Source organism: Trachypithecus francoisi, unplaced genomic scaffold, assembly GCF_009764315.1.
Source record: "Trachypithecus francoisi isolate TF-2019V2 unplaced genomic scaffold, Tfra_2.0 Lachesis_group1, whole genome shotgun sequence".
Taxonomy (NCBI): Eukaryota; Metazoa; Chordata; class Mammalia; order Primates; family Cercopithecidae; genus Trachypithecus; species Trachypithecus francoisi.
In genome coordinates this window covers 156,767,213-156,788,357 of record NW_022681454.1, presented here as the reverse complement: position 1 = coordinate 156,788,357, position 21,145 = coordinate 156,767,213, and the positions used below count along the sequence as shown (strand labels likewise).

The following is a 21,145-nucleotide window of genomic DNA, read 5'->3' as shown; positions in this document are numbered from 1 at the left end:
CCGACATTCAGGCCTTGAATGGTTCACATGACGCAGTGAAAACGGTCGATTTAGAACCTCCCCAGTCCTGATTTTTTCTTTTCTTTCTTTCTTTTTTTTTGAGACGGAGTCTCGCTTTGTTGCCAGGTTGGAGTGCAGTGGCGCGGTCTTGGCTCACTGCAACCTCCGCCTGCTGGGTTCAAGCGATTCTCCTGCCTCACCCTCCCAAGTAGCTGGGATTACAGGCACGCGCCACCATGCCCAGCTAATTTTTGTATTTTTAGTAGAGATGGGGTTTGACCACATTGGTCAGGTTGGTCTGTGAACTCCTGACCTTGTGATCCGCCCGCCTCGGCCTCCCAAAGTGCTGGGATTACAGGCGTCAGTCACCAAGCCCCACCTCCTAGTTCTGATTTTCAAACGTATGACGCTTGTGTCCTGTTCCTGCGGAGGGACGTCGAGCCGTCGGGCCGTCGCGCCGTCGCGCCATATACGTCACACGCTATTCGGAAAGCGTTGCTGCGTAAACGGCGGGGGCGTGTCTTTTGGCTCCTCCGCGTGTAGTTACCTGAGAAACGCGGGAAGTTGGGCCCAGGGACTGTTGCTCTGGTTGTCCAAGTTGTTTTATTATTTCTGGAGAGAGCTGTAAGCTTGTGCGGGGTCTCAGATCCTGAGGCCGACTCGGTTTCTGGCGCGGTGTGATGGAGGTAGTGGAGGCCGCCGTCGCTCAGCTGGAAACTCTGAAATTCAATGGCACCGATTTCGGAGTTGGCGAAGGTCCGGCGGCGACGTCTCCGGGCTCTGCCCCTGCGCCAGGGACACAGCAGCGGCTACAGTCGTTTGAGGGGTCCCCGGACACTGGGCAGACCGTGGAGGTTAAGACTGCCGGTGAGCAGCCTCTGCAGCCCGTTCTGAACGCAGTCGCGGCCGGGACCCTAGCGTCGCAGCCGCAGCCGCCGCCGCCGCCAGCTGAATCGCCGGCCTGCGGAGACTGGGTCACCTCTCCAGGAGCCAGAGAGCGGGCCCCGAACTCCTTGGAGACCTCGGACTCGGATTCGGACTCGGACAGGTCGGGTGCCTAGGGGACCCGGAGCTGTGGGGAGAGGTCTTGTATGACGGGCGGGGTGGCCGGGGCCTAGGAGCCTAGAGGTTGACCGTGTGGGCCCTGGAGGGTGGGCAGGTCGCTGGTGCTCCGGGCTCCTGTGTTGAAGTATTGGCTCCGACTGCCCTTTATTCGCTGCCTCTCACAGCAGGTCGCGTTGTGAATCTGAGCTTAGTACTCACTTCTTTCCTAAATTTGGTAGCCTGAAGAGTTCTATGTATAGATCGTATCATTTTTAGTTAGACTTTAGAAGACCCGAGGATCTTAGCTTGTTTCCGTAACTACTCAGTTCAGGCTGTACTTTTGTGGTTATAATTGAGTTTTGTGTCAGATCTGAATTTTTTTCCCCATTACATGTAGGCTTTGTTTTTTGAACTACATACATTGAGGATCAGGAAAAGGATTATTTTGTGTGTTTCAGAGCTGGCTCTTGACGATTACGTTAATTTGTAGAATCGTAGGGAACACGTGTTTGTGAAAGTAGCTAAACAGTGTTATTTAGTAGTATTTTATGCTTCTTAGGTTTTGCGAGAGCTTTTCCCCCTTGCCCCCACTTCTGTCTTTTAAATACAAAACCTTTGGGCTGGAGAGGACTCCAGCTTGTGGGATGTTACTAAACAACACTGAACATTGTCTACAAATAGTTGAGTGTGTTGAGTGGGGTACGGAACAGGTTAACAAGATAGACACGTGTTAAGTAGGTGAGTAGTTTAGTCTTTAGGGAAGTCGTCAGCAGAGTGGGAATGAAGAAGGCTGAAGGTAGGAGAGGGTATGAAATGGACTGGGAGGTGGAAGTAACTGTAGACAAGGTTGGATTTCTCGGCAGTACTAAGATTGCAGTATAATCATCTTGTGGGATTTCAGAGCTCATTGTACTAGCAAAGAAAAGTAAATGGCAGATGATTCGGGGATACGGTTTGAAAGCAGAAGGGATATGGCTTCCTAATAGGCCAACTTAGTGTGAGGATACTACTTCTGACTCTTTGTGGGTGATGGCAGAGGATACCAAATATTTGAAGAAGTCAAAAGTGGTACAACTTTTTGCCAGTTAACAGCAGTGAAATCAAATGGAAACTGAAGGGGAGAAGCAGGTTCCGTTAGTATAATGCACTTTTTCTTGTTTTAACTTGCTGTGAGTGTGGGTGTATAGGCCGTTCGTACAAAGGTGGCCAGTACGCTGTCAGAGATTGGACATGAAGTTTAGAGACGTCATAGCCGAAAATTTAGGCGTTAATGTCACATGGATGATGATTGAAATCATTAACATGTACGGGATTATCCATGAAAGTAGTACAGAAAGAAGAGAAAGTGAGGATGGAACCCTTAAAAATAATATATAAAAGACTTGAAGTGAGGAGCCAACAAAACAGAATTTAAACTGAGACAGTGGTTGCTGTTAACGATAATTTCTGTGGAAGATAAGGACCAAATGAGTTTTCAGAAAGTAGAACGGTCTACATACTTTAGTAACTGAGGATTTCCCAAGTTGTCTGTAGACTGAGAAGAAACTCAAGCGATCTGGCAAGTAAGAGATCTGGTTATTGGTGTCTGAGAGAGGTGCCATGCCCAGAATTGTCACATGCTTGCTTATACTCATGTATATGATATGTGAGACTGTTGTAATAAGAGGATCTGGGTTATAGCAGAGGTTTGAAAATGTTACTGGTAAACTAAAGACTACTTTCCCAATACCATATCAGCTTTGAAGTGCTAGCTTTTGAATTAAAACAGCAGTAGTAAACATGTAGTAAAGTTGATATTTTTAAATTAAATAATCTTATTTTAATATTATTAGAATAAGCAATAATAAACATGTATTAAAGTTGATATTTCTTAATTGAATAATCTTAATTTAATACATAATAATACTGGACTATTTTTTTTAACTGTTTTCTTCCCTACAGTGAAACAGATTCAGATAGTTCAAGCTCATCGTCTTCTTCTTCATCTTCCTCATCGTCGTCGTCTTCCTCTTGTATATCACTTCCCCCAGTGCTGTCAGATGGAGATGATGACTTACAAGTTGAGAAGGAAAATAAGAATTTTCCTCTTAAAACAAAAGATGAATTACTTCTTAATGTAAGTACTTAGATTTATTAAGTTTAGTTGGCATGTTTTAAAACATATTCTGGTACCGATATTGATCGTATCTGCTCCATAAATTTGAAGTTCATTCTCAGCCTAACCGGCATGCTTTTGGCATGCCTTGGCTTTCTTATATAAAAGACTAGTGATCTGTATAATTTCTTAGGTAACCTCTAACTCTGCTGACATTTGATAATTTTTCCAATTGTGGCATCAACTTCAGCTTTGAACTTTACATTTTTTACATTTCCTAGAAAAAGATATTTCTTATGTCGATTTGCTTTCTGGTTGTTTTTTTTTTTTAGGATCTGCAAGTCAGAAAATTTTGCTCAATAGCAATTGAAATTTTCTTTTTAATTGACTGCATTTAGAGAAGTAGAAGGTGAAATTCGAAGGGTTGAGTTTGTTAGGATTCCTACTGAAGTTTTTGGAGTGTTTTTATTATTACAGTTGGAGAAAACTTGTTAATTGTAAAATGGTTATTTATTGGCACTTGATAGGTTTGGTTTGCAAAGTTAACTCTTGCAAGGTTATTTCCTCTTATGCTGTAAACATCCTTGTGAGGATGATGTTAGTCTGATTGAAACCTATAACCCAAGAGGAAAGTCTTCTCAGAATTTCAGAATGTAGGCTATATTACCACATTTTTTTTCCAGCTCTGCATATACTTCTAATTATTAATGCTTTAAAAATATTTAATGGTCACTAATCATAATTCTTATATAACATTTACATTGATAAGATAGTTTAATGCAAGATTTGAAAATATAAAGCCTACAGGCACTCAGGAACCTTTTTCGTGAATGGATTCTACCAGTCTTAATTATTTCTCTTTTTCTCTACTCATAACAAGAAATTCTCATCTCGCTTATGCTTTATACATTGAAAATCTTTGGATTTGTATGCAGCTTCATCAGTGGCTCATATTTTCGTGCTACAGATATGTTAATATTTCTTAGTGGTCTTTGTACACAAAGGCTCCCAACATAACTATTTTCTGAAAGTAGGAGACTTGTTTCGTCTTTTTTGCTTGTCTCTTGATCACCTTTCTACATAAGTTCCTTTTAGACTATAATAACCAACAAAGAAAAGACCACAGTACTTCTGTACATGCATTTATATCGTTGTCTTGTCTTACTAGATTTGGAATTCTTACCTTGGGAATTTCTTCAAATTTAATGCAAAGTCTAGCGTATTTGTTTAGGTATTTTTTCTGAACAGAATGTCCCTGTTTTCATCAGAAATCACAAAGGATTTGTGGCCACAGGGAGTCTAGGAACAAGTTCTTTGAGGACTGAGTTCATATGTGATCCTTGTAACTCCCATAGTACCCAGTGGAGTGCTTTACAGATAGTAAGTTCTCAGGCCAAAGTAATTTATGATTGTAGAATGAGTGTGAGGCATTTTATATTTATTAATTCTTTAAGAAATTATTATAGCACACCTGCCATTTGCCGGGTGCTGTAAACAAGACCAATCCAATTTCTGCTCTTGTAGTGTCTAATGGAGGGACACAGACAGTAAATAAAGTGGAGACAAACAAATTTAATTGCTAAAAGTGCTATTGAATTGTGTGAATGTATGTTTGCCTCAAAAGACAAAATTCCATTTGAATGTTGTTAGATTTTCCAACTTGGAATGATGGGTTGGTCTGTTCCTTTCTGAGACCATTTCAATGGATCTTTGGGAATGATGAAAGAGGGAATTGTAGTCTTTATTTGGGAAACTTATTAAAAGTCCTTCAGACCACTGTGCTGCTAGAGATAGGTAGAGAAATTGATGAGTTTCCCAGTCTGCACTAAATCTCTGGCTTACTGGTCTGAAAGAGGTACAAGGACTTCTTCAGGGTTTCAAATCTTAAGTTTGGGGGACAAGAATGGCTTTGTCCTGAGTACAAAAGATAGTGTATAGTTACAGGTATGTAGTGTGTTTTAAGAGTCTGCCTCTTTCTCAGGGCTGGCATTTTGACCAGACAGACTCTTGCATGAAAGTCATGGAGATGACTTTTGCTGGCCTATGGTCTGTTACACAGCCTTGAACAGATCATTGAGGCTAGTGGAATGGATTTTCAGATTGCTTGGCTGTGAGTCACGTAGTCACTCCTGTTTGTGTAGGCGAGTGTGTAGGAGAGAGTGAGGAGAGCATGTGTAGGAAAATGAACACTTGAAAGCACATGGGCTAGTGCGAGAGGGTGGGAATCTGTAAGAGCTAGTTGACAGAAAGAGAGTGTGAATGTGTATGTATTGTGAGGAGGGTGGGATGTTGGGTGTAATATCAGCCCCTATATAAACCACATGGAATGGTTTGTCTTTCACAGGAAAGGGAGCTTATATCCATTCCAAAAGGGGATACTGGACAGACAGTAGTAATCGGTTATATTCTATGGAGGGCAATGGAAATACTTGGACGTGGTTATCGTGTATGATTTATGTTGGACTCATTGTTATGAGGAACAGAGACTCATATTACCTCAGGAGAACTGGAGGTTTATTAGAAAGCAGCTGGGAACGAAGGCAGCTATGAAGGCTAGTCACACTGTTTCTTTTACATGCCTCTGGATAGTCTCACAGTTATCTGTCATTTTATTCTTTCATTATTGACTGGCTTCCTCTGTTTATCTGTAGATTTTTTTTGTGGGGGGAGGGGATGGGAGGACAGACAGAGTTTTGCTCTTGTTGCCCAGGCTGGAGCCCAGTGGCTGATCTGGACTCACTGTAACCTTCACCTCCCGGGCTCAAGCGATTCTCCTGCCTCAGCCTCACACGTAACTGGAATTAAAAGCACCTACCACCACGTCCGGCTAATTTTTGTATTTTTAGTAGAAACAGGGTTTCACCGTGTTGGCCAGCCTTGTCTTGAACTCCTGACCTCAGGTGATCCACCCACCTTGGCCTCCCAAAGTGCTGGGATTTCAGGCGTGAGCCACCGTGCCTGGCCAGATTTATCTTTTTAATTCTAGGTTATACATGAATTTCAGTATCTCTGGCTCTAAAAATGGCATCTTTTGCTTTCAGTGTCCCATGAACTGGCTATTAGTGTTGTATTTCCTTGCTTACTTTTGGGACAATTCTGTTATTTAACTTAGTGTTTTTTTTTTTTTTTTTTTTTTTAATGGTAATCCATTCTTCCTGGGAAGTGTCTCCTCTCCACAACTAGTACTAGCTGGTGTGGTATGTGCCATTTTGTTCAGGCCTCCTGATATGTCACTTAGACTTTTAGGCAGCGGAGGTTGTGTATCTTAGCTAGATGGAGCTTCAAGCTCTATGTGGTCTATTAATTTAACTAACAAAATTCTGAAGAAAATGAATGAACTTTTCTGCTAAAAGGTATACACAAATTAAAATGTGCCAAATAGTTAAAACCAATTTTAGAATTTGTGCTGGACCTTCAGGGATCTGGACATAGACATGCCCAATTTAGCCCAATTTAGCCTGATTTAACCCAATTTTACATCCAGACACTTTCTAAAGTGTTTTCTAACAGTTTCCTGTTGTCACTTAGGCATGCTTAGCTTAATTTTTACATCCATTTAGTCTGTGTCTCAAGCAGGAATGTCACCTCTCTGGATCTATCCCTTTAAATCTTTCCATTGTGGGTTGTTTGATCTCTGTTATCTAACTATGTACAATGCAGATCTTTAGGTATATGAGAACTACAGTGAAGTAACTTTATTCTTGTTCTTAAACCTTAGAAAGATGTGATTTTTAAAATTAGGTCATAACCAAATCTTGCCATCCCAAGATGTGGTTATAACCTAGTTTTTTTTTTTTTTTTTTTTTTTTTTTATGTGAGGTATGGTAAGGGGGAAGAGAGTAAAAGAGGAATTAGTGAGCTAGTGAGCTATAGTGGCAGTGAAAAAGAGTCTTAAGTGGCTCTCTTCATAATGTCGCAAATAATAAGTTTAGATAAAATTATTCTTTTAGACATAAATAATTCTTAAATGCTCAGAAGGTTTATATATAACCTACACAGTCCCTGTAAGCAGCATACATACTACAGCTTTGGAACTACATTGAGCCGCATAGGATATATTTAGTGTTTCGATGAATTGGAAAATTGAGGTTCTTTTTAAACAATTTTCTCAGCCATTTATGCCCTGAATTCTTCATTCAAATGTATCAAGTGTAATTAAAAATGTAGAGTCATAAAAACGTTTGGGGGCCGGGCGCGGTGGCTCAAGCCTGTAATCCCAGCACTTTGGGAGGCCGAGACGGGCGGATCACGAGGTCAGGAGATCGAGACCATCCTGGCTGACATGGTGAAACCCCGTCTCTACTAAAAAATACAAAAAACTAGCCGGGCGACATGGCGGGCGCCTGTAGTCCCAGCTGCTTGGGAGGCTGAGGCAGGAGAATGGCGTAAACTCAGGAGGCGGAGCTTGCAGTGAGCTGAGACCCCGCCACTGCACTCCAGCCTGGGCGGCAGAGCGAGACTCCGTCTCAAAAAAAAAAAAAAAAAAAAAAAAAAAAACGTTTGGGATTATAATTTTTAAAGTCTTAAACAGAAATGAGTTTTATAAATTAGTGCCCATTGTTTTCTGAAAACCTGAAAAGCTTCACATAACATTTTAAAATTATAAGCACAATGTTTATGGAGATAAGAAATGGATAATACTTCAATAGGAATAATAATGTGTATTTAGGCATATAATGTAGCATGACCAAGAAAAAAAATTAATACTTCTTGGCAATTTTGGGGGAAATTTAGCTGTCATGCTTTGGTGACTGCTTATTTCATAAAGTAAGTACATTTGGTAGTTAGGTTGAGTACACTCTACGCTCCTGATTGTGGCAGTGTGGACACATTCTAAAATGTCCTAACATGAGTGTATGGAAATATCTGGACCACCTCAAGCAGTTAGAAGTTGCAGTAGAATATTTCATGCCTGTTTGATCTCCCATCATATATGAAATTGTATTGCATCTTGGTCTACACTTAGTAATTATCAATTGAATATATTGTTTTCAAGACCTAACTTGGTTTATAAGTTTTGTCCTGAATGCAGGCCTCTTTTAACTTAGGCTTTTATTACTATATGTATATTTTGAACTATTAAATTCCATTTTGAATACACTTTGGTAGCACTTATTAACATTATTCCCAAAGTGCTTGTTATTTAAGCAATGGTTTATATACTTAAAGGAGATCATTTTTCATTAATATTCAATAGTGTTCTACAAAAATAATTGATAGTTTTTTTAAATTAAAGTTTTATATTTTACAGAATATTTCAGTAAAGCTTATGTGAGGCATGAATGATTCCATAAACATTAAATAAATACTGTCTCATTCAGTAGAGTATCCATTTATGTCCTGTGTATATACATATATAATTATCACATAAGAAGCTTTCAATTTTTTAGATTCCCCCATTCCTCAGTAGTTTCTAATGAGTGAATTCTACTGATTGCTCTAGAAGATAAAGACAAATGTCTGTTCAAGAACAATGAAACTACAGAGTGAGCACACACACTTGAGCTGAAAGTAAAACGACACCAGGGAGTTAATGGCAGGATGTCAGATGAATGGTGTACTGCACATAAGAAGTGATAGGATTGAGTGGAAGGGGAGATAAGGATTTCTGAAAAATTTGGGCTGATACTCTGTGGCATTTTACAATTATTTGGCAGTCCTTTTATCTTAGTGATATATAAAATTAGTGTCTTAAAGTTGATGAACTATGGACTCAATTAACATAAAAGATAGGCTTAAAGTTATATTCATTGTTGGAGGTTTTTTCCTTGTTGAGATGGATTATAGTTTTATATTTAAACAAATTAAATTTTGAAGATATTCTTATGAATTTTGTTTCTCTTAACAGTAATTTTAGAGAAAAACAAGATAATAGTGTATTCGTTTAAAAAAGAAGTATCTTAAGACACTTCAAAGAAATGTTGACCCTCATTTTTTAATTGACTCTCTGTGTCTTAAGTTTAGTGTCATACACAGTAGGGTAATTAATGAGGGGACTAATGCTTACTGGTGATAAATAGCTGAGTTTCATGGAAACTTGTAAAATTACTTCCACTGAATAAGTTAATGAATTAGACTACATGTTAAGTATGGTCATAGTTGACACAGAGTTTACAGACCTAATCCATTTTTTTTCCAATATGTTTTACCAGCTATAGAGAAAAAAAAAATTCAGTCATGGCTCTCAGTACTCCAGTGATTGGATCCTACTTTCCAACCATATCTGAAAAGTGAAGGCTCACCTAATAGCATCAGGTAATTAATTGGCTGCCACGTGCATGTCCTGTGTTGGGTAATATGAGAAAAGTGGTTAGATAATTTCATTCCACCTTCCTCGCTTTTCTCGATTCTCCCCAAACTGACACCAAAAAGGTTTAGTTTTCATTTGGAATGTTTGATTCCTTCTCCCACCAACCTCTGCTGTCCTTTTCCCATATTTGTGAGTGAAAATCCTACTGAAGGTTCTTTATATAATTTTGCTTTAGAAAGTCATCAATTTACTGATACTGTTTTTTGCTCAATAAGCCTTCACAAATGCTAGAAAGGTCAAGAGTGTTGTAAATTATAAATGTTACCTTCTCAGAGGGCCACTTTTGACGTATTAGCTCCTTCCATTTTTGCATTGGAAGTTCTAGGCACCCATTTTTTGACTGGTATGTCTATAACTTCATTTTTAATAGGATGGATTTTTAATATTATATGGTACTCTTTTGAATATTTTGCTTAACTGAGTAACCTTGTAGACCATACAGATGTTAGAAAATTGAAATATAATAATCTTACAACACAGACAATAATTGCTCTTTCATGGATATTCCAGAAGTGTGGTTAGGATCTTGAATTTCTTTAATGCCATCATTATGAATATCTGTTATCACAGAAGCACAGTAATTGTTTTGTTAGAATCTAGTCTATAATTTCTGTATTAATGTGTTACCTTTTTGATTACATGCAGTTGGATATTTAAATTGTTGTTAGCCATTTGTATAACTGTTTCGAACTTTTGTTCAGTTTCCTTACTATTTGTAGGTAAGAAAAATGAAACCAGAAAGAAAGAGATTTGTCTGAAGTCATATTAGTGGGGACGAACAGATTCTGAACTAGTAATAGACACATTCCAAACTTCTGTGTTTTTAGTATTTGTGGAGACCTGCATAGCAACATTGGAATCTGGTCATTTGGACTTTCTCATTATTTAGTTTCTGAATAATAATCATGTAGCATATTTTCTCAAAGTGAAGGATGAATGAATCATCTAATGTAAGCTTTTGAAAATTGCTTTTGCTTGGATTATATTGCCTCTCAGTAAAGCCTTTGACTTGGAACTGTGTAGTGTGTAGGAAATAAATGGTCGAGCTTCTTTAGTATGTTGAATTTTAGTAGTTCATTTGCCAAATGCTGTGATGTTTGGGAATGTTTATTTCCATGCAGGCTTTTCATTTGCTAATGATGCGAATGAAATAGTTTTCTTCCTTTCCTTTTCTACTCTTTGTTATGTATAGAAGTATTGAATAAATGGATCCAGAAAAACTTTTTCCTGTTCTTTGATTTTTTGTTAGTAAACATTTATAATAATTTTATTTGTATGATAAAGTAGTTACTTCTAATCGCAGATAATGTACATCCAGAACAGGTTTTTGTTGCGTTTTAATTTTGGGAAACAATAAAATTTAAATATACATTTATCACACATCTTCATTTCCCAAGTAGAGTATTCAGGTTATCATTAAGACTTCATTAGTAATATGGTGCATGCTGTTAAAATGTGGTCTTAAAATTATACCTGTGTTAATGGCCAGAAATAAATTGATATTATTAATACCTGGGAATGTGTTTTGTAATGGAGGGCTTTTTTGATATGTGAGAATGTAAAGCAGTGCTGTGTAATAGAGCTGCAGTGTTGGGGATGTCTGTATTGTGCTGTCTTACTTGAAATGTGGCTAGTGTGACTGAAGACTGAATTTTAAATTTTATTTAATCTTAATTAAATTTAAATTTTTATCTAATATTGTGTAAATAAAATAAAAAGTCTTTCCTATCTACTCATCATTCTTCTAACAAGGGTTGTGGGGTATCCAGGCTGATACTTTAATCTTTCTAATCTGCAGTAAATCGCCTTCTCTTTTATTTTTAGTACCCTTGGTTGTTGCTTATGGGTGATGAAGAAGGTCTTTCTATCCCAGGCCTCTCCTATCACCTCTACCTTCAGTTTTTTCAGTTTACTTGTATGCCTTTTACATCTGATTGTTTATACCTTTTGTGCACTGCCAGAATGGTCCCACAGTATGTTTTCTGGCTATATTTTCCCCTTTATTGGAGTGTGTCTGTGTTTCTCTTCTCTGTCACACATTTACACTCTTCCCTGAAATGTGGAAAAACAAAGTGATTGATTTTTATTTCCTTAAAGGAGATTTTGTATCTGAGGAGATTTATTCATTATCATAGGAGGGGCAGCAGCTGTGTTATCAGGGAGCCAAATGTTAATCTAATAATTGTAATAATGTTTGCTGCTGCAACCCAGAGGTACCTATGCATCAATCCTAGGCAGTTAAGCTTCCTTGGAAGCCTGGCTTTTAAATTTTATTTTTGAGAAGATTAAGTTCAAGCCTTTTTCGTTCTTTGAGGATTCTATATTGGGTTATATTTTCATTATCTGATTTCTGCTCAGACTAAGACTGACTTTTGAGATTTTTGTTAAGCTTGGGCTGAAGAGGTAGGTTAGTTCATTTAATATATATATATTAATACTAAATACCTACTATGCGCTAACCATCTTTTTGGGTGCTATAGCAATGAACAAGACTGGGTCCTCATGATTGGGACTAAAAAGGTCCTTATTATGGTTGGATTTATTGTGTAGTTAGACAAATAGACATTAAGTAAATACAGAAATATTGGACGACAATGTGTTTAGAAAAAAGCAAAGCAGCAGGGTAGTTTGATAAAGAATGACTAGGCTTGGTAGTGATACAGTAGATTCAATTTGCTAGTTGAGAAAGAGATGGTGACATTTGGCATTCATAGATCAAGACAGAAATCTTTGCTTTACCTTGTCTGACATGGCTGCCAAAGGAAATTGCTTTTTATACCTTGCAGGGATCTATCCCCTTCGAACCTTTTAAAGTTCTCTCTGGCGGGTTCAGCCAGACATTTTCATGGAAAGCACATCTCTTGGGTGCCTTCTTGTTGGCGTTTGGATTCTTTTTTCCTCTTTGTCCTCCTCTCGCTCTCTCTCTCTTTTTTTTTGAGACAGAGCCTTTCTGTCACCCAGGCTGGAGTGCAGTGGTACCATCTCGGCTCACTGCAACCTCCACCTCCTAGGTTCAAGTGATTCTCCTGCCTCAGCCTCCTGAGTAGCTGGTATTACAGGTGCCTACCACCATGCCCGGCTAATTTTTGTATTTTTAGTAGAGGTGGGGTTTTACCATGTTGGCCAGGCTGGTCTCTGACTCCTGACCTCAGGATCCGCCTGCCTCAGCCTCCCAAAGTGCTGGGATTACAGGCGTGAGCCACCGTGCCCAGCCTGTCCTCCTCTCTTAGCGTGCTCATTTAAAAGAAACAAATAGATCTGTTTTCCCTTAATTCAGACCTCCAAATATGTGCCTTTCTCAAAATTAATATATACTGCTTCATTTAACTGGACTTTCAAAGCAGACTCTGTAACAGGCTCTTAACCTGGAATTGTACAAGGATGGTTTCACTTATCTCTTACGTATTTTGTATGTACTATTTAGTTTTTATATACCTTTTATGTTTTGTGGAGTATTTGGGGTGAGACTTCATGTGCATCACTTTTATAGGTAGATTCGTTACTATCAAGAGGCAACTTAATGCCATCATTGGCCTTTTTAGGAATGCCCATGAAACTGTACATTCCTATATTACAGAGTACTAGGATCACTGAACTGGTATTGGAAATATGGTGGTGATTTCAGATAACAGTGTCTGTGTCTGTTTTCCCCAAAGTTTGGTTCTACACAAAATCAGAGAACCTTCACCTTTGTGGGCTAAACTTTTCATTCTTCTAGTACATAGGTTGGAAACATGGAACAGCAACAGGAACTAAGAGGGTCTGCCAGACTCTGTTTTTGACCAAAATTGTGAGTCCTTGACTGACTACAAATAATCTGACTTTATATATTTTTGCTTATCTTCCTCATACTGGATGTCTTCTGGTACTCTTTAGAGCAGAACATCAGGACTTCATCAGACCCTGTAGACTGAACTGCTCAACTTATAGAAAATTACGTTATAATGATCTCAAAATGATGAAAGAATATTTGATGAAACTCAATACTTATTTCCGATTTTAAAAATTTCATTAAAATTGGAATAGATGGATACTTTCTTAACCCATTAAAAAGAAATTCCAATAAAAATGCATCATTATGCTTAGGATTTGGAACATTCCTGTTAGTGATGTCCACTGTCATCACAATTGTTTCATATTTGAGATTCTGGAATTGTCAACCAGGGTCATCTGAAAAATGAAAGCCGTGATGTACTAATGTTGAAAAGAAGAACAACTTATTCTTTGAAAATATGGTTGTATAATAAATATACAAGAAAATTACTAAAAGTAAATTTCAGCATGATGCTTTCTTATGTTCGAGCAATACCCTATAAAGGGTCTATTTGTAATAGTAATAAAATATGTTAAATAGGAATTTATAATAGTGAGTAATATATAAAATAGCTTGGAATGAGCCTAAGCACTTATATAGGACCCTTTATGAAGGCAACTATAACTAAGTGTAATCTCAATCAATACCAATAACACTAATATGACAAAATAGTTCTGAAATGTAGCGAGATAAACATGTGAGAACAGTTAAAAAAATTCCAAGGGGAAAAATATTTATGGAGTGGGTAAAGGAACCAGCTCATCATCTCAAATATTGAATTGTTTTATGAAAACCACAGTTGTTAAAATAGTTTAGTACTGACACTGAACTAGATCAGTGAAACCAAATGGAGATTCAGTAAAAAACCCAAATATATAAGTGTACTTAGTATATGTTAAAGTTTGTTTTTCAAATCAGTGAGAGAAAAGATGGATTATTCTACAGCATGTCAGGATAACTGGCTAGTAGTTTGGATGAAGATAAAGCCAATCACTGCTGCACTTTTATACAAGAATAAAATTGTGAATGGACCAAATATGCAAATATTAAAAAAATGAAACCAGAGTAATCAAGAAAACAATAGTTAATTTTAAGTGATTTTGGGATACAGAGGACCTTTCTAAATGTGACACAAGTTTCAAAAGCCAAATATATATATACATACTTGACTACATAAAAATTAAAATGCCAAAGGTTGACTAAACAACTGAAATAGTTTAGTTTAAGTTCTTTAGCTACAAAACATGCTGTGGGGTAAGGGAGTGGATATTTGCTACATATTTGATAAAAGACAAATGTCCTTGAACATCCAAAGGTTTTTTTTTTTTAATGAAGTAATAAAAAGATAAGCCCTCAAAAATATGTAAAGTTATACAAGAAGCAATTCATAACACACATAAAAATGGCCAGGATACATGCAAGGATGTTCACTCTTCCTTATGAAGAAATTCAAATTAAAGCAAGATACTATTTTATATTCATAAGACTGGCAAAGATTTAAAATTTACTTACTAGTAATGGCAAGGGTGTGGGGAAATCTCTCATACATTGTGGAAATGTGAATTGATGTCACTGTTGAAGAAGAAATTGAGCAGTAACTGTCAAAATTTTAATATGCATGTTTTAGTCTTATCAGGACCACTCAAAATAATCTATCACAGGGGTTACACAAAGATACATGTAAAAGAATGTTGTATCACTGTGTGTAGTGGCCAAAGTTTTAAAAGGGCAGATATATGTTGTGTCAAGCGGCTAGTGTATTATAGTACCACTGATACAGTGGAATATCCTAAGTGTTTAAATAAAATTAGATATGTGTTTTTGTTTGGTATAGAAAGATGTGTAGGGTATGATCGGTAAAAAGGATACCTTGTATTAAAATATGGACATTTTATTTAAGTAAAAAATATTTTGAAGTTAGAATTCAAGTTTATATCTGCGTTGTAAATGTATTTGAAAGATACATGTTAACATTCGCTATCTATGGGGCTTGGCATTGAGTGGTTGAAAGGAATAAAGTAGGGGGATTTTTGCTTTTTTACTTTGTATCCTTCCATACTGCTTGAGTTTTTCCTTTTGTAAAAATAGGAACATGTTTTACTTCTATACTTTAAACAAACAACAAAAGCAAAACAGTATCAGTTTAGATTTATATCAAAGCATAAATATTATATTACATGGGCCTTTATTCCTCATAATAGAAAATATAAAACCAGGGGTCTTTCATGCTGGTTAAATAGCACTTATTTATTTGAGAATATTCGACCAGTAGGCTTTATCCCAATCCAAAAGTAATGAAATTTTTGTTTTAGATCTTATAATATGGCCAGGCAATGGGACAGATTTTATCACTGTACTTCTGAATTAGCAAATGACATTTGCCACTTACAAGAGGAGCAACTCCCAGAACCAGAGTCAATGTGAAACTCCTCTCACAATTGTCCTCTGAAATATCATTAAAGTCCTCTTCTCTGCGATCCCCCAAAATTATAGTTATCCAGTCTTATATTTTTTTTTTTTTTTTTTTTTTGAGACGGAGTCTCGCTCTGTCGCCCAGGCTGGAGTGCAGTGGCCAGATCTCAGCTCACTGCAAGCTCCGCCTCCCAGGTTTACGCCATTCTCCCGCCTCAGCCTCCCGAGTAGCTGGGACTACAGGCGCCCACCACCTCGCCCGGCTAGTTTTTTGTAATTTTTTGTAGAGACGGGGTTTCACCGTGTTAGCCAGGATGGTCTCGATCTCCTGACCTCGTGATCCGCCCGTCTCGGCCTCCCAAAGTGCCAGTCTTATATTTAACAAGGTGTGAGATTTATTTAGCTAAGAACTTCTGTAAAAAGGCTATTTAATATCACAATTTGTTCTAACAACTAAACTCCCTTCTCCATTCTGATATACACATGAACCACTTTCAAACCATGGTCTTCCATAAGGCTTTCCATGTTTAATTTGATGAAAGGGCAAGTGGTTATTCTCTCTTTAAAAGTACTCATAAGAATTCTGATGGATAAAACAAATAATTTCCTCTAACACCAGGCAGACTAACCATACAAAGGCACGTTGCTGACTTCCTTCTGAATCAGTTGGTTGAGACCCGTAGTGTTGCTATCCATAAGTAATCCTTTATCAGAAAATAGCATATCCCAGAAACAAAATGTATTTTACATGTCTGCTTATCAACTCTGGTTGAATGATTTTAACAACCTAGTTTAAGTTTCCACAGGGTCATATGATTACTCAAGATGCATTCATCTGCAGTATACTTCGTGTTACGTAGGTTTTCACATCTTTTCCAACATTTCTTGAAAAGTTATCCTTCTCCCAGTTGAACTCCTAAAATGCCGTTGGTAGGGTCTTTGCACTTCAAGCCATCTTGAGGAAAAGCTTCCTTCTGAGAGTTATATCAGTTGGCAAGGGTCAAGAACAGAAAGCTGTGTTTTTAATCTAAAGGCTAAGGTCAGATTTATTCTTAGATTTCTCTTCAGATTCATCTGTACTTCAATATCTAGTTTCCATAGCAACTGAGATGCAGTTTGCAGCTGGGTAAGAAAAGAGAAATCTTTAGGTGTAAAGAAACTTACTTTTTAAACCTGGATAGAGAAGGTATCAGGCAACACCTTCATAGTTTTTATAGGCTAAAGCCTGCGTTCTTTTTTCAGGACTTCAATATTTCACTGATAGGTGTCATTTCCTTTTTCCTGAAGAGGCCATTCAACTCTTTTTGACACAGTCCCAGAAAAGATTGCTGCTTCTGTGTTCTATTTAATCACAGTCAAACTAATTAATTAACCAATTTAATAAGACAGCTAAAAGAACTTCTGTGGAAAAATTATAATTCCCCGTAGAATTATTTCTTTTCAAATGGAATGTCTCTGGCTGATAATAGCCTTTTTTACAGGAAGTAGGTAGTCTCTTGTTCAAGTGTGACTGAAAGAATCTAGAATAGTCCTTATGTCTATTCTTAGTCTAACTGAATTTGGGGTGTCTACTTGAGACCTGTTGAGTCACTTAGGTGGAAAAATGTTGGAGGGAGAGAAGTACTATCACAAGTCTTTGCAACCACTCAAAGGATAACATTAAAGAGATGCTCTAAGCACTTAATGTTACATTTTCAGAGATGTGTAGCACTTTAAATGGAAAATTTATTTTTTTTAAGTTGTTGAAGCTGGAGGAAGTTTAGTGTTTTGTTTTGTTTTTTAATTATAGGAACTGCCTTCTGTTGAAGAACTCACTGTTATTCTGCCTGAAGATATTGAGTTAAAGCCTCTTGGGATGGTTTCAAGTATTATCGAACAACTAGGTATGTTAAGAATTTTATTAATAAAAATTATATCCAAACACACACTAATAATTGAATCAGTGACTTTTGACTAGTAAATTTTCTTAGACGTACGTAATTAACACTTTATAGTCATTAAGTTTGAAGAGATAAAATTCTGTTTTCATATACTAAAATTATATATAAATACAGTTTCTTTATAGAAATTTAAATGTCTGCTTTTACTGACATACTTCCTCCGGAATTTCCTTTGATTTGGTTTATTAGTTTTCTAATGTTGCTATACCAAATGACTGCAGACCTAGTGACTTACGACAGCACAATTTTGTCATACAGTTCTCATGTGGGTCTCAGTGGGCTTAAAATCAAAGATGTTAACAGGGCTGAGTTATTATCTGTAGGTACTAGGGGAGAATCTTATTTCCTCGCTCTTTCTGGGTTCTGGAGCCTGCCCACATTCCTTGACTTTTGGCTCTCTTTCTTCATCCTGAAGGTCAGTAATGTAACGTCTGTCTCTGAGCCTTCTTCCATTATCTCACCTCACTCTAACCATACGTGGAAAGGTTCTCTGCTTTTAAAGACTTTTTAGATTGAGTTTACCTGCATAATCCAGGATAATCTCCCCTATCTCATGGTCCTTAACTTTAATCACATCTGCAAAGGTTCTTAGAAATGTAATGTATTTACAGATTAGGGTATTAGAGTGTGGATGTCTCTGGGGGAGCATCTTTGATTTTGTCTTAAAAACACGTAAGAAAGTTTTGTGATTTAATACTGTTATCGGCATGAAATATGAAGCTGCTGAGTTATAAGAGAACTTAATATTTTAGATTTCTTTAGCCCCAACATGTGAGGTTGTTATGTGAGATTTTTGTTAATACAGGTACTGTTAACTCATAGTAGGATATGCCGGAGAATAGAACTCAGGACTGACAAAGTAATAGGATTTTGGAACTGTGAAGAGGACCTAGATTGCCCACCAGCCTCCACAGGACCTAAGGAAACAGAAAAATTCAAGTCAGTTGCTCTTAGGACCAGTTGTATAGTTAGTCAGTGATAGAAATAGGACTTTTTCTTTTGACTTTTTTCTAACAGTGTCTATATTGATATTTTAAAAAATTAATTCTTACCTGATTTTGTACTTTTTTAGTTTATTAATAAAAATGTAGATTAAAATGAATCTTCTTTTCAAAAATAATAATTAAAATTCTTTCCATGATTCTGGAATCATTACATTTACTAGTTTTAGAGTTATCTTATGGTATTTAATAATATGTATAGATAAACAGGCTAGTAATTTCTTGATTGTTTAGTATGATTTAAACATTTATTAGACTTGATGTATACAGAAACATTTTAGGTCATAATGTTGATTCTCAAAAAAAATGTAAACTATGACATACATGGAATAATGCATGTCATTTTTGCATTTTTAACAATACTATTTTGACTAACATAGACTAAAAAAATTCTCAACCTAATGGGAATAAAGAGTAAATGGATCAAAATCAGTACATGCTACTATTGCAGATTTAACTCAAAACATGTTGCCTCTTGATCTATTGCTTATGTGTATATTTGGAATTCGGAAGTACTAACTGTTTTTTTTAATAGAGATGAGGTCTTGCTATGTTGCCCAGGCTGGTCTCAAACTCCTGGGCTCAAGCCATCCTTCCTTGTCAACCTCCCAAAGTACCTTCAGTACTTCATATCTGTCTGTAAATTGGTTTACTACTGATTATTCCCTTAGTGTACATGGTGTTATCTGTGTAACGTAACAAAGTGTTCTTACACTTGTGGCTCTGATTTTCTAAAAATTTATTGAGAGTGTGTTTGTGTGTGTGTGTGTGTGTTCTCTTTGTTATGGTAGATCAGTTCTTTAACATTTGTGTCATTTAAAAGAACTGGAGATTTGGAGATTATGCTTTTGCTTTTTGAGGAGGGAATTTTCATGTAATGATAAAAATTACCGTGAGCTGTAGCACTTTTACTTCTTCTTTTCATAGGAAGATGCTTTTGTGAAGCCTTGTATTTAACATTTTTGTATACCATTAACTAAACAGTGCTTCGTAGAAAAGAATTTTTAAGAGTGAGAAAGAAGACTAATTTCTTTTAAAACAGTTTTACAACTAAACGTGATTACACTGTTTTTGGTGAAAATTACTTGAGAATATGTGCATAGCTTGAATTTGTTGACTCTTTAATGGATGATTCAGATTTTCTGTAGGATTTGTATTTTAATTTTTTTCCCTTAGAGTTGTAGCTTTTTATGTTAAAAATAAGTATAAAACATTTCCCAGTGCTATTTGGTAATAAGTAGACTTTGTTTACTGAAGAGAAATGGTTAATGAGGTAATAATCCCACCTTCAATTTTATTTTAAATTATATTGGAATTAAAGCTTAGATTTTCATTGAAATTCTGCATTCTCTTATAAGTAAATCTTGAAGTAATCTATTTTATTTTTCAGTAATAATTGAATCTATGACTAACCTACCTCCAGTTAATGAAGAGACTGTAATTTTTAAAAGTGATCGACAAGCAGCAGGAAAGGTTTGTAAAACATTTCAAATCTTACAAATTATTCTATTTATTGTTTTTTTCTGACTTTCCCCATCAGTTCTCAGAAGAGTTTATTTAGTTTAATTGATGGACAATCTAGAGCTCTCTAGTTTCAGTACATTCTTGATTTCCTTCAGTACTTCATATCTGTCTGTAAATTGGTTTACTACTGATTATTACTCTTTGCCGCATGAGTTATTAAATACACATGTATAGAATTCTTTCCTAGTGTTTGTCAGATAACTTGATAGGCAGTGAGTCTACATAATGCATAGCACATCGTTTCCTACCCTCCATATACCCAGCTGAGTGAAGAAGACTTCCCATAGTATAATAGCTCTTAAGCATTTTTGTCTTGTGAGCTTCTTTGAATAGTGGCTCTCAGCCTTTTCAGACTTTGACTTCCTCAGGTGGAAGCTCAGTGTGGAATCTTTTCCAAATAGAAAAATATTTCACTGACAGCAGTGAATTGTCACTGTAAGAACATCTTGGGGAATTACAAATATGTGCACTTGAGTAATTACTGTAAGATTTGGTCCCTTTTAACATCTTTCTAATATAACAACCCTGCATGTCCACCTTAATATAGAAAACTGCGCACTTTACCCAGCAAGTAGGCAATTCTGACTGGTCGGCAGAAGACATAATAACTTTCTAAAATCAAGAATATAAATACTAAGTAAGTATTTCCCGGCAATAGGGACAGTTTTATTCACCTTGATATTCCCCATTGTACCTAGTACAGTTCTTTGGAAATTATTTTTGCCAAGTAAATGTGTATTGAGTTGAATGCAAACAAGAAAGGAGCTATTTGTGATTTTAATGACTGTTGTCTTTTTTTCTTAGTACCTAACTTAAGACAATTTTAATCTGAAAATACTCAACACTTTGCTAAATTAAAACCTCTAAACAGGCATTTTTTTGTATTTTCCACTACATTTGAATTTCTAGACCTGTAAATGTGACTAATAATATTAATATTCTGCTGTCATTTAACTTTGAAAGGAGTCAGTTAAAATATAACATTTACACCTCTAACTTTAGTTA

The 21,145-nt window shown here is 36.5% G+C and overlaps 1 protein-coding gene across 2 annotated transcripts in view; it reads left to right on the top strand.

Annotated features, from left to right (window-relative positions):
• The first annotated feature begins 281 nt into the window (after positions 1–281).
• Positions 282–21,145, top strand: part of NAF1 (nuclear assembly factor 1 ribonucleoprotein) — a 40,868-nt gene continuing 20,004 nt past the window's right edge. For both annotated transcript variants that reach the window (XM_033215582.1, XM_033215583.1), the window contains exons 1-4: positions 282–1,048; positions 2,986–3,160; positions 17,465–17,558; positions 20,007–20,089. In XM_033215582.1, coding sequence (XP_033071473.1) covers positions 681–1,048; positions 2,986–3,160; positions 17,465–17,558; positions 20,007–20,089 — 720 coding nt within the window. In that variant the 5' untranslated portion in view covers positions 282–680. The remainder of the gene's footprint in view (positions 1,049–2,985; positions 3,161–17,464; positions 17,559–20,006; positions 20,090–21,145) is intronic.